Raw genomic sequence first — 19,398 nt, forward strand, 5'->3', positions numbered from 1 at the left:
ATACATTCTCTAATTAGTTAATGAAGACAAGTTAGTTGGGTAAACCGCTAGCAGATAAGAAAAAATATTTCTGATCTAGAAATCACATTTATGTGATACAGACTTAATGATCACCGTTAAAAGTTTCATAATTACTTTAAACGTTCAGATGAAATAGACTATTGAATATAAATTAAACCCAAATGACCCATTTTATCACTGACACAATGTTTATACACATGGGGCCTGGGTCACGATATACACCGATATGGATTTTTGAAAACTACAGTGTCATTTCTCTCTGATAGCTATACTTAGATAAAGCCGGATCGACTTATTTTAATTGTTTCTATATTGGGTTTGAGACAGGTGGAGATTTTTGGGCCATCTCATGATTCTGCAAAGATACCCTGTTCATTTGCATCATCCTCTTTGTAAGTGTGTGGTTCGAAACGTAAGAGAAGTAAGAGGGTAGACTGCATGGAATTTTCACAAAGCTGCAGTTAGTAAGTGATGAATAAAAATTTCCATATTCAGTTTTACTTTGTCACTGTTTCCTTTGGTCATAACTCCATAGCATGAGGTAAATGTATTAAACTGTACTACAGTGAACCAGTATTGGGTAACATATAGCGCTCAGTCTAAACACACCAAACAGAAGGACTTAACTCACATACATCGTGCGCGTGTGTGTGTTTCTTCCAGAAGTTTGTACTGCTTAAACCCCCTCACCTATTTCGCCCCTCCTCCCACCCTCCCCCTTAAATGGATACAGTTTGGCAGGACTGAGTCTGCCAGAAATCTTGGGTTTCACGTTTGCTTTCTTTATCCTAGACAACACGGCTTCCGTTCTCACCAGGAGAAACGGCTTCCGGAGACAGGAGCAGTCTGTGTACTACCTGCCCATCTTCATCGTGGACAGTGGTTCGCCTTCGCTCAGCAGCACGAACACCCTCACCATCCGCGTCTGTGACTGTGACGCCGACGGGGTAGCCCAGACCTGCAACGCGGAGGCCTACGTCCTACCTGCCGGCCTCAGCACCGGAGCCCTGATCGCGATCCTCGCCTGTGTCTTGACGTTACTGGGTGGGTACAGTTTCCAGTGCTTTCGCTGCGAGAGCAGTCACGCCAACCCTGCATGGACCGTGACCCTTCTCTTTCCTTTGGCCTTGGGTACCTTTTTGAGAACATACGCAAATGTTCCCTTCTATTGTGTTTTGTTCAGTGAGCAACCCATGTTCCTTTGGCCACACTTTCCCATGGTATATTTAAAACACAGCTCAGAAAAAAAAAAAATACCAATCTCTTTTTTAAAATCGCAGTGAAGATACAGGACTGTTTAAAATTGATTTTTTTTTTCAAATTTACCATGTTGTTTTACAATACCCTACAGAGTCATCTATTAGACCAGAATCTTCTCTATGTTGTTTTTTTTTAAATTTTTTTTTTTCAACGTTTTTTATTTTTTATTTTTGGGACAGAGAGAGACAGAGCATGAACGGGGGAGGGTCAGAGAGAGAGGGAGACACAGAATCGGAAACAGGCTCCAGGCTCCGAGCCATCAGCCCAGAGCCTGACGCGGGGCTCGAACTCACGGACCACGAGATCGTGACCTGGCTGAAGTCGGACGCTTAACCGACTGCGCCACCCAGGCGCCCCTCTATGTTGTTTTGATAAGATGATTACTTCAGAAATTTTGGCTTTATATGCCCCCTCTTTTCAGAAAAGGTGTAAGGAATATTTTATAATTATTCACAAAGCTAAAGAGATTGTAATTCCAGCAGTGCAAAAGTTACAGTTTTCCCCAGAATTAACATATTTAATTGTACTCTCCTGGATTATTTCATTACATGGTTAAATAAGATTTACAACTTGTATTAGAATTACAGTTTTGTAAGAGATTATGCAGTACGCTTTTAAAAATTGGGAGCTAGCCAACATGGGCATTGAGTAATGGGTTTATTCCTTAGCTACACTCTCTTTCACAGTGTAACTTTCCACAGCAAGGACAATGAGCATTTACGATTGCATTTGAGACCGTGCTGTGTGTTTTCTAAGGTAAATGGGTCTGATATAATTTGTGAACCCATTTATAATATATTTTTATAAAAGCAGAACTTGGCGATGTGAGTCATCATTGTGTAATCTTTAAAAACAAGATTTATGGAGTTAGGTAAACCTAGTGTTTATTACTGCTCCCAACATACACTGGTTTTTCACCAGAGGAACATTAATTCTTCTAAAGCTGGCTTCTTAATCTATGAGGGGAAAATAGTAGAACTAGACTCATAAGGTTATTGTCAACCTTAAACGAGACACTCATGTGCCTACCACATAGTGGACATTCAGTAACTTTTAAGTGTTATTGGTGAAGCAAGTTCCCAACCCGTGACCTAAGCTAAGACCTAGTTACTAACACACTGTCAGTGATCTCACACAAATGTAAACTACGTTTTCGATAACTTCAGCTAACCAAATAACTTCACACAGGTGGCAGAAAGTCTCAGAAAACCATTAGACATGGCAGATCCCAGTTAAAGCCTGATGAGAATTGAAAGGACTAGCCTCAGTTTTGAAAAAGATGGAACCATTGCAAAGGTCAATGGTATGTGGATGACTCTTCTTGAACTTGGCTAGTTTATCACACACCATGTAGATTACATCGGACTTCAAAAGAATAAGGTAAAATTGGATTTCCCAGAATTTAATCATACCCAGCAGTCAATTATCTTTTTTTAAGGCTGTCTAATGAAGCCTGATTCATTGTTAGAACATACTTTTACCTTGGACTTAGGGGTTCCTTGCAATTTAGGTTGCTTGGTTCTAATTAGTTAAGAATCATTACCTAGCTGTCACTGGTAAGTGAAATTGAGTATTATTAGATTTCATTTTTGCATATAATATATATGAGGATTTGTGTGTGTATACGTATATCTTAGGGTAAGTTTATAGGTTTTTGTTGATTTCTTCAAAAGTTAAGAACTTGGCTCAGTAATCAGCATGTCCAAAAACCGGTATTTCTGTCCAGCACTGAGTCTCTTTGTGCCTTATTTCCTGAGTCTTTAGAAGCAGATAGTCGGGACTTTGCATGTTCTTTTGGTTCTGTCTCCTCAATCGTAGACTCTAGGTTTTCACACAGTATGTATCGAAGTCAATGTGACTGAGTATTTGGGGTGAGGGTGGTGTGGATGGGACAGCCAGCCTGGCACGGATCATGGCTTCTAGTGCACAAGTAACACATTCTTTCCACCTCAAGAAGTAAGATGAGTCATATTCCTAGACACTCAATACCAGGTTTTATAGTTCAGCCTTTTTAGGCTTCTGAATAAATATTGCAAGAAAAAAAGAAAGGTAAAAGGGTGGAAATAGGGAAGAACTCCTTGAGAATCTAGGTCACCTTAGGGGTGTTGTGGTCCAGTGAGGTTTTAAATTAAAGCTACTTATAAGATGAGAGAAAGGGATGTCCAGAATGCTCCTACAGGAAGGCATCGCAGAAATCCATTCCAACCCAAACCTCTGCATTTTGCAGAGGGGGAGAGTGAGGTACAATGAAGTTCAAGGATTTCAGGAGTTCATATAACAATGGCGATTATGGCATAAGATTCTAGGTCTCCTTATTCTCAGTCACTGATTTTTGGATTAATCTACAAAGGAATTGCACCTTGAAAATACATTTTTTTAATGTTCATATGTAGTCCTTTCTTAAAATTGGAAAGTCATGTTGTCTGAAGTTGGTTGTGTTGACTTCACCTCTGTGTCCTTTTAATTTCATGGGTGAAATCTTTCCCGACTCTTCTCCCATCCCCACTTTGTTCTCACCCTTTCTGACTTATTTGCATGGGAATTCTCTGAATGAAAGACATGATCCCACAGTTAGAGCCTGAAGCTTCCTTTACTTCCACTGAATACAACTTGAACGAGAGAGATTATGGTCATATTCAACGTTCATGAGAAAGTTATCAACGAGATGCAGTTATTTTGCCAGTAGAAACATTTCACCAATATATGGCAAGATCCTTTAGTACTCTAATGTCTAAATATTTTGCCCCAAAATTGTTACACATTTTGATCATAAACTCATAATTGTTGACATATATGCTTATTTTTCAACCAGGCTGAAAGCACTTCAAAAAAATTTTTATGAATGACACTAACTTACTACTTCAGTGGATTTTGAGAAGTGAGCAGACAGAAAGAATTTCAGTTGTTTTAAATACGGATTTGGGGCACCTGGGTGGCTCAGTCGGCTAAGCATCCAACTTGATTTCAGCTCAGGTCATGATTTCACGGTGGTCGTGAGACCGAGCCCCATGTCAGGCTCTGTGCTGACAGAGCAGAGCCTGCTTAGAATTCTGTCTCTCCCTTTCTCTGCTCCTCTCCTGCTTGTGTGTGCTCGCTCACTCTTCCAAAATAAACAAAAAAATAAAATAGGGTTTCAGTATTATTGCACGTCTATCCAAAGACTGTAATAGCCAGTTTCTTCATTAGTCTGCACAGTTACTTTGTTAGCTTGTGCATTTTCCTGCACGTTAAAACTGTCACTGAATTTACTATATTCAGTTTTGTTTTTCCCTATTTGGACCATTAGGTCCAAGTAATTGAAGTCCTATAACACCCCCTCTGGCTCTTTGCTCTTCAGCCACAATTGGGATTTGTTAGACTGGCCCAGCTTCAAGTGCAATAAGACATTTGTAGAAAACACTGCTTACCACATGGAATTCAAGTTCAAGTTCTTCCAGTGTGCCCAGGATGGCCAGCTTCACATTCAGCTGTCATGCGTCTTTTCACTTTTCCTTCCTGATGTATGAAGTGCTGAAGTGTACTTGCTCCCCTGTGATTCTGGCCACTCATGCTTTTGTTCAACAGGAAAATATATTCCCAGTTTTGTAAGTGACAATATTACCTAACTAAAAAAAAAATGCGGAGAACAATATGATAGCACTACGTAAAAGACTGAGCCCCATCATAATCTATAATGATCAAAAGTACTTGATACAGCAGTCCTATTGATAATAAAGGACTGAAGTAGCCAATTTACGATGGCACATGGTTCCCCTTTCAAACAAACGCAAGCATAGTAAAAAATGAATTGCATTCAATAAGCTCATACTAAGAGCTAGCCATTAGTTATGTGCTTTACAAGCATGGTCCGATTTAATGCTCGTAACACGCATTTCCTAGGCAGGTGTTAGTAAGCAGTCGTATGCCCACTTTTTTATATGAGAAAACTCTAAATTGGAGGAGACATGCACAAAGTTATAAGGTGTCAGAGCCAGGACTCAGACACAGGCGGGCCTGGCTTCTGAATGTCCTTTATAAGGCATGTTTCCCTGTGTGTTTTCCCATGTGAAAGACTCGTGTGTCTCTGGGAAATGCCTACAGATCTGTGGGTATCGCAGCCCACGTACTGCCAAATTAGAGCCAGCAGAATCTTTGATCTGCTTTACACAGCAGCTTTATCGCTTCTTTGGCTACCTCTGAGTGTCTAATTTACAGGATCTTCCAATTACTTCCAACCTTGAGAGAACGCATCGAGAATTGTGTATGATAAATTTGAGATGATACTGCATTATCACCAAAACGTATAGTATACCAGTTGTCTTTGTACACACGATATTCACTTTACTTGGGTCAGTTTTATCACTATCTTGAGACTCAACTTGCACACTTAATGGAGAGGCCTCTGTGATACTTTTGGGGAAGTAATGGGAAGTTTGGTTTGAGTTATAATGAAATGTTTCCCTTTCTTGAGACATGGAAAACAATGTCTCTTTTGTGCAGGTGATTTGCAGAACTCTAGGTGGGCACATTCATTATTCTAACGGACTGCTGGCATTAGAAATCGAATAGAATTATTAAATCCTGAACAGTTTTCCTATATCCTTACCTCTCCTCCCAATTTAGTCCCTACTTCCATGTTTTTTTTTTTTTGAGGGGAATCAGTCATCCTTTTCTTTCTTTTCCATGCCCCACAGCCAATCACCATGCCCCACAGCCAATCAGTATCCCCAAATATGAATTTTACTTTATGGATCCTTGAATCTATGCTATTCTCTGCCTTGATGTTGCACCTGATTTTGCCCAGGGCCCATCGTCGCCCTTCTGGATTATGGCAGTCATTCCAGTCTCTACCAGATGCCAATCTGTCAACATCCCAGGCAGAGTAATGTTTTGCAAAGCAAATGTGACTGTGACACAGCCCAGCATAAAATAAAATGTCCATGGCTCCCAATTGTCTACAGACAAAAATCACAGACTCTGTGACCTTACTGCTCCCTCCCAGTTCAACCTTCAGCCAAATGGCGGAGCTGCTCTTAGACTCCTCGTGATTTGCCTTACCTACTCTTAAATGACTTGCTCCTTCTGCCTGGAACACCATTCTCCTTTTTTTGCATTGGAGTCGACTTTGGGTACTGTTCCTGCATACCCCATAGCACCTTGTTTATACAAGAGCATCCTGCAAGGCTGACTCACCTGTTTCATTAGTTTGTCTATCTCCTCGAGTAGATTCCTGCTTTTAGAGGCAGGGGCTGAGCATTATTTAGTCATTATATATGTAGCATCTCATAAAATGCTGATATGACATGTAGAGGGTGTTCCATACCCTCCTGTTGAATTAGACCATGGACGATTTTAATGTACTCATTAGTGGAAAAGAATGTTTGATTTACTTTTGTCTTTATCTGTAAGTAGTATCTCCATTGGACCCAGATTTTCCCATTTCCTTAGATGATATGATTTTAGGGGCGCCTGGGTGGCTCAGTCGGTTAAGCGGCCGACTTCGGCTCAGGTCATGATCTCGCGGTCCATGAGTTCGAGCCCCACGTCAGGCTCTGTGCTGACAGCTAAGAGCCTGGAGCCTGTTTCAGATTCTGTGTCTCCCTCTCTCTGACCCTCCCCCGTTCATGCTCTGTCTCTCTCTGTCTCAAAAATAAATAAACGTTAAAAAAAAAATTAAAAAGATGATATGATTTTAAGGCATTTTTTCCCCAAATCCAGCCTATTTTTTTCTATAAAGTGGATATGGCACACATTTAAAATATTTAAATTCTATTTTCAGTGTAGTAATCCCAAGATCTATAAGGGCTCAAGAAAAAATAAATCCGAATATATGATTTTCCAAATCTGTCTAAAGACAGAGAAAATATTGCAGCAGACATTTCAAGGATACTGCATTTGTTGTTAAAATTCAGTTCAAATTTTAGTTAAAAATGCTATAGTTGATAGCTAATTTACCTCAATCACATGCTGGGATTTTATCACATATAAATCTTCATTTATTCTTTGTGACTATAAATAATAGAGTGGGTTCATAAGTACAAGTTCAAATTCTAGCCGCCTATTACTGAGCATCTGCATATATCTCTTATTCTACAGCACATAGATCCAGACAAAATGACAAGTTGAATTTTCTCATCCCTTAGATCTTAGCTTAGATGTCACTTGCAATGACATCCGCCTTTGATCACCAGACTGCACTAGTACCCCTGTATTTTTCCTATCATTTCACTTTTTTAAACATAAATTATTTCTTTGCCTGAAACATTTCAGAAGCATCAAATGTACCTACATAAAACCCAAATGGTTCTCATGGCCCACAAAGCAAGACATGTTCTGACACCTGCTTGCCTCTTGAAGGTATCAGGCTAAGCCTTCACTCAGCCTGTAGGAAGAGATGCACAGCTGCCTTTCCATCCGTTTCAAACATGGCACCCTGTTACTGAGAAATTCTTCCTGAATCCCTTCGCCTGCTGGGCTCACACGCCCCTTTATGTCCAGACTCCGTGTTACCTTCTCAGGGGGACTGTCCTCACCTACCGATTAAATTAAGAGCCATTCACAACCAGATTCTTTTTTTTTTTTTTTAATTGAAGTATACTTGACCTACAGTGGCCTATTAAAGTGTACATTATAGTGATTTGATACGTTTCTTTGAAGTGAACCCCATGATAAACGTAGTTACTGTATATCACCGTAGAGTTGTTACAAAATTATTGACTGCATCCCCTGTACATTTCCACGCCTTAATTTCTAACTGAAGGGTTATTTGTACCACTTAGTCTCATTCACCTATTTTGTCCACCTCCCAGTCACTTCCCACTCATAACCAACATTTTGTTCCCACCGAGTCTGTTTCCATTTAGGATGTAATTCTTTTTATGGCTGAACATTCCATTGTGTGTGTGTGTGTGTGTGTGTGTGTGTGTGTGTATTTTTTTTCCTGTGCGAGAGAACACTTCCAATGTGGAGGTTCCTCAAGACATGTGTCTCTTTGAATTGGTGTTTTCATTTCCTTCGGATGAAGACCCAGAAGTGGATTTGCTCCATCTTCCGGTGGTTTTAACTTTTTGAGGAACCTCCAGACTGTTTTCCGTAATGGCCGCACCAGTTTGCACTCCCACTCGCAGTGTATAAAGTTTGTTTGTTTTTCTCTACATCCTTACCAACAATTTTTTGTTTTTTTTGACAGTTGCCAATCTGACAGGTGTGAGGTCATCTTATTATGGTTTTGAATGTCATTTTCCTGGTGATTAGTGATGTTAAGCATCTTTTAGTGTGCCTGCTGGCTATCTGTAGGTCATTTGAGAAAATTATTCAAGTTTTCTACCCATTTTTATTTTATTTTTTATCTATGTATTTATTTGAGAGAGTGGGGAGAGGGGCAGAGAGGGATAAAGAGAATCTTTTTTTTTTAATGTTTAGTTATTTTGAGAGAGAGAACATGAACAAGTGAGGGGCAGAGAGAGATGGGGACAGAGGCACTAAGTGGGCTTGCGCTGACAGCAGGAAGCCCAACATGGGGCTCGAACTCACGAACCACGAGATCGTGACCTGAGCCAAAGTTGGACGCTCAACTGCCTGAGCCATCCAGGCACCCCTGTTGTAGTTTTTTGTTTTATTAGGTTCTTTTATAGGTTTGGTTTTGGTTACCATGTGTTTCACATACACCAGTGTTATAGCAGTCTATTTTAAGCTGATAGTTGCTTAATTTCCAATGCATTCCAGAAGTATGACATTTGAGGGCCCTGGGTGGCTCAGGGAAGCATCCAACTCTTGATTTCAGCTCAGGTCATGATCTCATGATTGGTGGGATGGAGTCCCTCACTGGGCTTTGTGCTGACAGTGTGGAACCTTGGGATTCTCTCTCTCTCTCCCTCTTTCTCTTCCCCTCCCCTGCTCATGCACTCTCTCGCTCTTTCAAATAAACTTTAAAAAATATTAATAAAAATAAAAGTACATTTGTACTCCCCCCAACACACACACATTTTATGTTGGTGATAACATATTTTACATCCTTTTGTTTTTTTTAATTTTCATATTAGATTTTTAAGTGGCTGATTCACTACCTGTATTATTTGCCTTCGTTGGTGAGATTTTTTTCTTTCATATATTTTCTAATATTTAGTTATGGCCTTTTCCACTTAAATTTGTTTTTAATTCCTTTCTTTTAATGCGTATTTTGAGAAAGAGAGTGTGAGTGAGGGAGCAGCAGAGAGAGTAGGAGAGAGAGAATCCCAAGCAGGCTCCACACTGTCAGCAGCCCAATACGGGGCTCAGTCCCACAAACCGTGAGAGCGTGACCTGAGCCAAAATCAAGAATTGGATGCTTAACTGACTGAGCCACCTAGGCATGCCGTAAGGAAGACATTTTAACTTTCTTTGGAAGTCTGTTTTACTGGTGGTGAACTCCTTTAGTTTTTGATTTTCTGGGAAATGGGATCCTTGGTCACGTCATGTCGGGGCTGCCTTAGTGGGATGGCTGAAGCTAGAGCAGATGTGAGCTGGCGGGGGTCCCTGGGCGTGCCATGATTGGGGCACCATGACCCGAGAGTTGAAGCCGGAGCAGGGGGTGCCCCGGGCAAGCTATACAAAACGCCTGCAATTCCTTGTCATGAAACCTGTGTGTTTCTTTTAGATCAGTTATCACAATTGGTACATCTGTTTATTTGCTTTGCTCAAATTTAAGAACACCTTGAGAGTACTGATCTTAACCTTTCTTTTAATCCAGTGTATTCCCAGGGCCTAATAGAGCAAAGGTAGAAGGAAATGCCTTTAGGGATGAATTTGTGAATAGTATTTAACACGTCCTGTTCACTTTCCTGTCTTTGCCGCTTATGTTAAGCTTCTCGAGAATCGTTCTGGTGTCTCTATTTTACCATCCAATAAATAGAATAGTATAGATAGCAAATAACTAAATAAATAGGGAGTTAGCAAAATCACATGAGTACAAGTAAAATTTGCTTTTGCTTTTAGTGTGCAAGTTATAGGACTCAAATTTTAGCAAGACCCAGAGATATAGGCGTTATGTTGCATAAGACTTTGTTATAGTAGTTTAACACATATCACCTATTATTGTGCTTACTGTATATATTTTTAAGACTTTATAAACGTAATCTTTGTAAAGTTACTATAAGATAATTTTTATGAGTTGATTCTATTATCTCCATTTTGGAGAGGAGGAAACTGAGGCAGGGCTAAGTAAAATATTTTATATAAGCCCACATATTCAGTCAATAGGGGCAGGGATTCAGTGTAAATGTGGATTTAGGGACAGGATTTGAGGTACATTCCAGGAGTTACACTATATAATAATTGGTTCATTACAGTGGTGGAATGAGCAAGAGGTAAATACAGGGAGGAAGTGAAATTCAAGGCAAAGGTGACCTGGAAGTTTCTAGTTTGGGGTCCGGGGATCTTTCTGAGAAAAGAGCACAAAATATGAAACAGATTAAAGTAAACGGGTTTAAACCTGAAGAGAGACATTTGTACAGAAAGGTGTAAGCTAAGTGATGGTAACATTAAAACATTATAATTGCCGTATAAGAAGTATTTACCATAGTCCAAGCAACCCATACATTTTCATTCATAAAAATCACAAGCGGTCATTTATGAATATGATCTGATTCATTTAGAGAGACAGATGGGAGGTTTATATGTCAGAGAACTCACCAATCGCCATATATAGAAAGTAGTCGAATTCTTGGGTTTCACTGAGCTCATGTAGAAAGAGTATTGGATGAAAAGGGAAGAAGCCAAGTACAGAATTTGAGGAAGATTTACCATAAGTATTACCCTAGAGAAGATCAGCTACCAACAAACCATGATTTGAGAGGAGAGAGTAAAAAAGATTTTTTTTAACTATAAGAATTTCTGTAACATTGTATTAAAACAAAAAACTCACCCATATCATGTTTCTGCATTGAAGTTCTACTTCAAATATGATAGATATGCCATGTAAACATAGAGCTCACTAGTGCCCACTGGATTGGGCAACCGTCAAGGTCATTGGTAACCTTAGTCTTGGAGATAACAGAAAAATTCAGATTTCTCTGGTTTCAGAGCAATTAGGATATAAGAATGTGGAAATATGAAATAGGCTGCTTTTATAAAAAAAAAAAAGAAGTCAATAAAATTGAGTGCCATTGAAGATAAATCATTGCTTAGCAAACTGTCACTTAATGACCTATTTTTTTGTGGTGGGAGTATGGAGCTCTGGGGGAGTTCCAGGCATGGAAAAAGTGGTGGGAACTTGGAAGTGATGCTGAAAAGAACTAAGATGTTTCTCTGTCATGGTTGTTTCTGATCTGAAGCCACCAAATTAAATGAAAATTCATGAAACGTAATTAGTGCCAAATAGAGAACATGTAACAGATTTTCAGTAATAGTGGTGCAAATCAAGAGAATCAAAAGACAGTGAAGAGTTAAAAAGTAGTTATCGAAGGGCTAAGTTCTACTCCCACATGGATAGAATAAGCATTTACAAATTAGTGAATGTGGATATAGATTATACTAGCAGATTTTCCATTTAAAGTAGGTCACTTTTCAGTTACACCTAATAGACACAGTAATAATTGTAGTGCAAGAGCTGTTTTGCTGTTCAATGCATCATTTGGCCATAAAATTTTAGAGTAGCGTACGTCAAGATCGTACGCAATTAAGATTTTTCTAGTATTTTTGAATCTTTATTTTGTCCGAAGACGTAGGTTATGGTTCACAAGTGTGAACTACGTCAATTTAAACTTTCAGGGAGTAGCCTCATTAGTAAAAATAACAAGAAACACCTGAAATAAATGCTAACAACAAATTGAATGAGCTATTAACAAACTAGTATAATTTTAACGTGTTACCAAAATATGTTTTTTTTTTCACTTTAACAATGTCTTGAGTGTCACATGTGCATTTTACACGAAAGCACATCTCAATTCGTGTTTCAGACAGGAACAGCCAAACTTCAAATGCTCAAAACCACACACAGGCAGCTAGTGGCTGCTGTGTTAGCAAGTGAGGATTTAGACAATTTTATTGACTAATAAGAAATTCTGATGATTCAGAGAGATCCGTAGAGAAAGTAGTGTTTCTAAGTGATGGTGGTTTATCCTTCAAGTCTTAAATCATGTTTTCTCTTTTGTGAGACTTCTCTGAACATCGTGGGCAAAGTACACCTTTCCATACGTATTTACCTAGCATATGTTACTTTGCTGTATAATCTATTGCATAATAGTTATTTGTATACAAAATACTGAACTTCATAATGCCGAGATCCATTTGCATCTCTCTCCAACCCCTACTTTATTAATTTAACTAGACTTATTGAGTGCATATTTACTATCAGATATTGCTTTTTGTGCTTAAAATACAACTGTGGGGAATAAACTCACTGACGGTATAGGGATTACAGTTGTAGAAAATCAATTGCCCAGTGGAAAAAAAAAGGAATTAAAAGTAATTTAGGTTTTAACCTTCGGTGATAGTCTCTAAACAACAGGTTAAACTTTACAAAGTGATGCCGAACAGTACAAAGACTTCCACTTTGATGTACAAAAAGAACCTTTCATCGAGGTCTCAGATGGAAAAGAACTGATTTGATGGTAGTTTGCACGACTGGGTGCTTTAAAATGATCTTGGCTCAAAATTTGAAATATGCTAAAAAATAACTAAATACATTCAGGGAAATGGTTTTCCTTTAATATAAGTAGGCTTATCAAGCTGTGGTAGAACTTGTACCACATCAGCAGCGTTCTGCCAGGTCCTGGGGACCAACACTGGATGTTGAGAATTCTGGTGTTTGCAAGCTTAGAACATCCCGTGCAGGGGATTCGGGGATGACCACTAGGTGTTGAACTCAGTAGCTGAGAATACCCTGTAAGCGTTTCAAGAGCTAATCTGGATGACTTTTCAAGCGTCTGCCGTCTTTCAGAAAACAAGACACTTGATGATGCAAGTGTAGTAGAGAGGGGGCCTCTTAATCACAGGGGCCAGTAATGCTACGGTTGACCTCTAGGAAGCGTGGCTGGTTCCACTGAAATGCTGCCAAGATGATTAAGTGAAAATGAATATCTGGCACAGACCACGGTGACGTTGAGACTATAGGAGCCCGCTAGTTTATAGGATGCTGTGTATTTTACACTTCTGTATTTTTGTCCATCTTCCCTTTTCTTTCTTTCAATGTGGGAGGACGGTGCTGTTCTCGTAGGTATGCTTCTTTGCACTGGTGGGTGTCTGCACTTTCTCACAGTGAACTGCATTATGATTTATACTGTATTTCTCTTTGTAAAGATACAGCTACCAAGTTGGGAGCTGCGTGGATGCAGGGATCCTCCCTTATCAGGATTTTGCCAAAACCCAGCACCCCAGCCGACGTACCGGGATACTCAGAAATGTTGAATGTTATAAAACTGAATTCTAAAACCAGAAATTTTAGTTAACAGTCTGCTTTTGCTGCTGCAACAGCACTGTAATTGCTTTGCTAACATCTACGCTGCCCTTCTTCCTATCCTCAGTCCAATCTGAATTATATTGTTTTTGAAAAACTAATGTGATCATACCATACCAGCCTCAGACCGCATTGGTCATCTCCACCTTTCTTTGCTCCACAGCTTTGTTGACTTCCGACCTTTGCTGACTGCTCGCTTGTACCAAGAGTAACCTTCCATATCACCCCTCCACCGTCACCCCAACCCCAGCCTTCAGTGACCCTCACTTAAATCTGCCTTGCATGGGTCTGTTTCTTCTGTGGATCTTGGAAAGATCATGTTTCCCTCTTTTGCAATCCTGATCCCAGTTCTACATTGACATTTAGTCGTCTCATTATTTGATGGATATCTGCCTTCCCATTCAATTATAAGTTCCTTGAGAAAACTTATTGTGTCTACTTCTGTGCTCAACATTATATCATCCTACCTAATGCCTACAAGAAATGGTTAATGCACATTGGTTAAACATATATAAATTCATGAGCCACAGACCCATTATAACTTCCACGTGTCTAGACTAAGTCTTTCTTTATGCCTGCACTCAGAAGTATCCTTCATATGACAGAAAAGACAGATGAGGAAAACCTCCTAAACTATATAATCTTGTGCTTACTTAAGCAGAAAATATTCTTGTTAATGCAGGGATTATCTCCATAGACCCTGAAGAGCAGTTAATACTTGTTCTACGTAAAGGTTAAATTTTATTTTTTATATGTGCTCATGTAGTTAGAAATTAATATTCTCCTAAGTCATTGAAATGTTAAATTCTCTAACCTTCTAAAACACTTCATTTTTTTTTCCCAGCTTGAGGCAAGACTGAGAAATGAAATAAACTCTGTAAGATACTAATATCCTTAACAGGTACTGAACCTACGAGCTGACAGATTCTGTGGGTTCTGTCATGTTTCACTTTTACTGAACACTACACTTGAGCATCCAAAAGTAAGTTTATCAGCAGAAAAAACAAAACAACATTTACAGGGGTGCCTGGTGGCTCAGTCGATTGGGCGTCTGACTTTAGCTCAGGTCATGATCTCATAGTACGTGAGTTCGAGCCCCACATTAGATTCAGTGCTGACAGTACAGAGCCTGCTTGGGTTTCTCTTTCTCTATCCCTCCCCCACTCCCGCTTGCCTGTTTTCTCTCTCTCTTTCTCTCTCAAATAAACTTAAAAAAAATACATTTACAGCAGAATATAAGAAATGGTGGCTTTATGTTATTTATATATAACATATAAATCTATATAACATATGTATATAACATAAAACATTATATATCATATACCATATATATAAATGACAAAGTTCATTATATGAAGAGAATTGAGAATTTTGAAATATTTTGCCTAAATACTGATTTAAATTAAAAGTGCATCTAATTATCACCTAATTCTTACCCTCTTCATAGCCCCATTCACTCTTATGCCCATCCATTTCTTCCATCCTCTGCATTCGGTTGGATATTTGCTCTGCCTGTCTCCTTCCGACATGTCTTAGAGATTTCTCCTGTCCCTCCCTTCACCTGTCCCCCAATCATGGCTCTCTCGGATACTCACTTTCTATTCTCTGTCTTAATCTGACTTCTCCAGTGATATGATATGGCCCCTCTTTCTTTCTGTTTCAATTACCTATATTTGGGTGTATGGGAACTATGTAAAAAAGTTTCAGAAGCTAAATTTATACAGAAATCTAAAGTTATTTACTCGTATGTGTTAAAAGGTAGTGGTGTGCCTTTCTCGGAACTAGCAAATGGTCACTTGAGCTCTTGGCTTGTGTCTGAATTACCGTCTATGGAAGTACTAAGCTCCTAGTGTTCTAGAAAGTGCACCAGCTTTGAGGCCGATGGAACTAGAGAACACATCATTCCTACCTATTGCATTTATTTCATGACCACAGGCAGGTTGTTTCAGATGCCTAAGACAGCTGTCAAACAAGAACATAACATGCCCCAGAGAGCTATTCTGAGGGTCAAACGGTAGACCTTGTTTGTAGACCTTCCTTTTTTGCTCTACTGCCTTTTCTGTCTCTCATTTAATCTTTAGTGCACGTGCCTTGCCATAGATTTGCTGCACCTTCTACTTTGTACCTAACTTCATTATTTCTCCTCGGTCAGAGGAGAAATTTTGAGTTGATGTTCTTAGTTGACCAGAAGATAACAATGAAAACTTCACTTTTGCACACAAACAAGTACCTGGCATTCTACTAACTCTATTTACATTCCCTCCCCTGCCTCCTACCCCCACCCCCTCCCAGTCTCTACCCTGGGACCATTTGCCTATAATTATCACATGTGGCTAGACTCAGTAAATTTGAGTACTGGCCCAAGATCACCCAGCTAACTAATATGTGAAAAGGCTGGGCTTTTATTCAAGGCCCACGCCACCACATTACAACAGAAAAGGACTTATTTAAAAGTAAGTGCTTAGAACTTTGTTAAAGCAGATTGAGACAGGATGGACTAGGTCTCACCTAGTCATTGCTTTTAATCACTCTGAATTACAGTGATGTCCTCCTTGGTTTTATTTATTCTTTTTTATTTTCAAATGTATTCTTAATGCCAAACTAAGACCTCTTAAGATATTGTAAATATAAATATTTCAAATGTCTTTTTTTAAATAGGCTGAGAGTAATGGTTACTTTGGGCCTTTTAGATCTTCAAGAAAAAAAAATTGGCTGATGTAATAGAAAGGTAATTTAATTCTTTAATTTATATATTTTGAACTCCAAAATTCAAGAATACTTTTTTTTTTTCACTCTAACTAAATCAAGTACCGAGGAAATCTGATATGTTCCCAATCCAGCTAGCATTCTGTCACTCATAGCCTGAGCAGAGCAGAATCTTTCTTAGTAGCATGTACTTATTGAAAATACAAGGAGTATATTCAGGTGGTTTAAAACCAGTAACAGCCAGTGTATCTGTTGTCCTTTGCTTTCCAGTATAACCATGTGCTTTATTACTTATTCTGATAAATCTCTTTTTGGCTAAGCTGAAAATCTCACAAGCTATAATCTCTTTCCAGGTCTAACGCATAAAGACCAAGTTCAGTATTTCATCCTGAAAGTGAGACTCAGTTTACTAGAGAAAAGCTTTTTTAATCTTCATATATGGTCTGACATACTGGATTTTCTTTAACAGCGGAATTTCTTAGACAAGTACTAGGCATTTCTTCAAAGAACCTGACCAAATGCTAAAATCCATTTCCTTCTGAAATTGCCATTGTTAAATTAGACCTAAAACATTTATGAAAGTCATTTTGCCTTTCCAGCAATTAAGGAGTTCAAAAGAAAATCACTTTGTGTTGCATAGCTTTGAAATCATTATAGTTCTCCTGAACTGGCCCTTCAATTTGCTCTATCAAATATTTTGCAGGTTGCCTTAAAGCGGGAGACATCAATTCCGAACAGGTGTGGAAAAGGGTTTCTTGATGTCTAAAAGTGTCCTTATTTTAAACGCATTTTAGCAATTTTAGCACGTCTGCCGCTGTGAATTCCCATGCACGTAGGTGGCCAACTCATTTCGCTTTGAAGAGCAGAAAATCTGTAAGTCGGGATCATAGGCCTGATTTCACCATGATGAAGGGGCAGTTGGCCATTTACTGAAACCTGCTCCTTTCCTGTCTCGTTTTAGTGTTGATCCTCCTCATCGTCACCATGAGAAGACGGAAAAAAGAGCCTCTCATTTTCGATGAGGAGAGAGATATCCGAGAAAATATTGTGAGATACGACGATGAAGGTGGGGGAGAGGAAGACACAGAAGCTTTTGACATGGCCGCACTGAGGAACCTCAATGTCATCAGAGATACCAAGACCCGAAGGGATGTGACTCCAGAAATTCAGTTCTTGAGTCGACCGACTTTTAAAAGCATCCCAGACAACGTCATCTTTCGAGAATTTATTTGGGAGAGGCTGAAAGAAGCTGACGTGGACCCCTGTGCTCCCCCCTATGACTCCTTGCAGACGTACGCGTTCGAAGGAAACGGCTCAGTGGCTGAATCGCTCAGCTCCTTAGATTCCATCAGCTCGAACTCCGATCAGAATTACGACTACCTAAGTGACTGGGGGCCTCGCTTTAAACGACTCGCAGATATGTACGGCACCGGCCCCGAGAGTTTGTACTCATAGCCCCGGAACCTTAATCTGAAATGTACTGGAGAAAAAAATAAATAAACAAAAGCAAAAACGAAACAAGGCAAAACAACGAGACAAAACAAAACAACCCACTACATACAGAAAACAAGAACTCGACTTACTAGAGAGAACGGTTGTACATATTTCTCCATTTTTAACTGTTTGGGCGTTGGCCTTGGTGAAGTGTATCTCCATTAGACTTACCCAAGGGACTGCACTGACCACAGACTCTGAGCATTCGAAGGCTTTTTGATAAAACGAAACGCTCAGTGGTTTGTGAATAGATAGCAACTCTCAGATACCTGCAAAGCACCTAACCTCTATGAGCAAGTAGTGCCCTGTGTTGTCCGTGACCCAAGCGTGCCCTGTACAAACCTTCACGGTACTGCCAGTGAGAAGAACGACACACGATGTGCCATTGAAATGTCCTAGAACTTCTCGCGACTCAAAACTCGGGACCAGTATAATTTGCGGTGATGCTTTTCGCTTGCTAGATTACAGAATCCAGCGCAAGTTTACTGCTGCTGGTTAGCAAATATATTTTATTTAGCAGTATATAAATTCTTAGAAAATCCTCCCCGGTCCTCCAATACAAACCGATAAAATTTGGTTTCAGGCAACATAAACCGTTGTTTAGCAAATAAATTACGAAGGGTTCCAAATAAGAAAAAAAAAAAAAAAAAAGGTAAATCATTCCTTTTGAGCTGCTTGTGGAGGTATGAAAAAAAGTTGCTGTCTATTCATTGATTTTTATTATCTCTTCTGATTTATACAGGAGACTATCTTTTCTTTTTTTTTATTTCATACATGGTGTTCTATTTATTTTGGAGCTCCAATCTCCACGAAATTCAGGTCCATCTGACTGCCTCATAGAACTAAGCTCGTCAGAACATGCTGATTTTTCTCCAGGCTGAGCTAAATGAAGGGAATGAAGCATGGATATGGAGAAGAAAATAGAGCAGTTGAGCCCTTTTCACATCTCAGAGAGGATCCCAGCTACAAGGACATACAAGATGTTCATCTGAGCCATTAGAATGTACCAAACAGTGGAATAAAAATATTTGTATTTTGGAAAGATTTCAGAATTGAGATTTGTTTTGGATGCAAGATTTATTTTTCAAGGTCACAAGTTCTCTATGCTCCAAAGACTTTTAAGAATTTGTTTTCCCCAACCTTTTTGGCTGTAACTGTATTGACTAAAAGACTGTTTATTTTTTTGTTTGTTTTTTTTTTTTAACACTACCTTAATGTAATGTTACAATTTTCAAAATCCGTCTTTAAATTCTGACGCACACACCTTCCTCAAGAACTAACCAAGCAATGTAGAAGGTCCATACTGGTTTAGAGGGTGCCAAGATGAGGAGACCATTTCAAGTGATCATGTGTGTTTAGGATGGGATTCTTAGAATACGAGTTTTATGACTAAAATAATATTTCCACCTATCACTTTTTCCTAGAATAGTACTAGCTCAATGTGCATATATTGAAATAAGAATGGACTTTTTTCTTTCATTTCTCTCTTTCAGAATAATTTATTG

At 39.2% G+C, this 19,398-nt stretch overlaps 1 protein-coding gene across 1 annotated transcript in view; it reads left to right on the top strand.

Annotated features, from left to right (window-relative positions):
* The window catches only part of CDH7 (cadherin 7), a 108,809-nt gene extending 89,657 nt beyond the window's left edge, over positions 1 to 19,152 (top strand). Inside the window, exons 10-11 of the mRNA XM_060614051.3 lie at positions 814 to 1,065; positions 17,361 to 19,152. Of these exons, the coding sequence (XP_060470034.1) occupies positions 814 to 1,065; positions 17,361 to 17,854 (746 nt within the window). The 3' untranslated portion in view covers positions 17,855 to 19,152. The remainder of the gene's footprint in view (positions 1 to 813; positions 1,066 to 17,360) is intronic.
* The last annotated feature ends 246 nt before the right edge of the window (positions 19,153 to 19,398 follow it).

The sequence above is a fragment of the Panthera onca genome, chromosome D3 (assembly GCF_046562875.1).
Source record: "Panthera onca isolate mPanOnc1 chromosome D3, mPanOnc1 haplotype 2, whole genome shotgun sequence".
NCBI lineage: Eukaryota > Metazoa > Chordata > Mammalia > Carnivora > Felidae > Panthera > Panthera onca.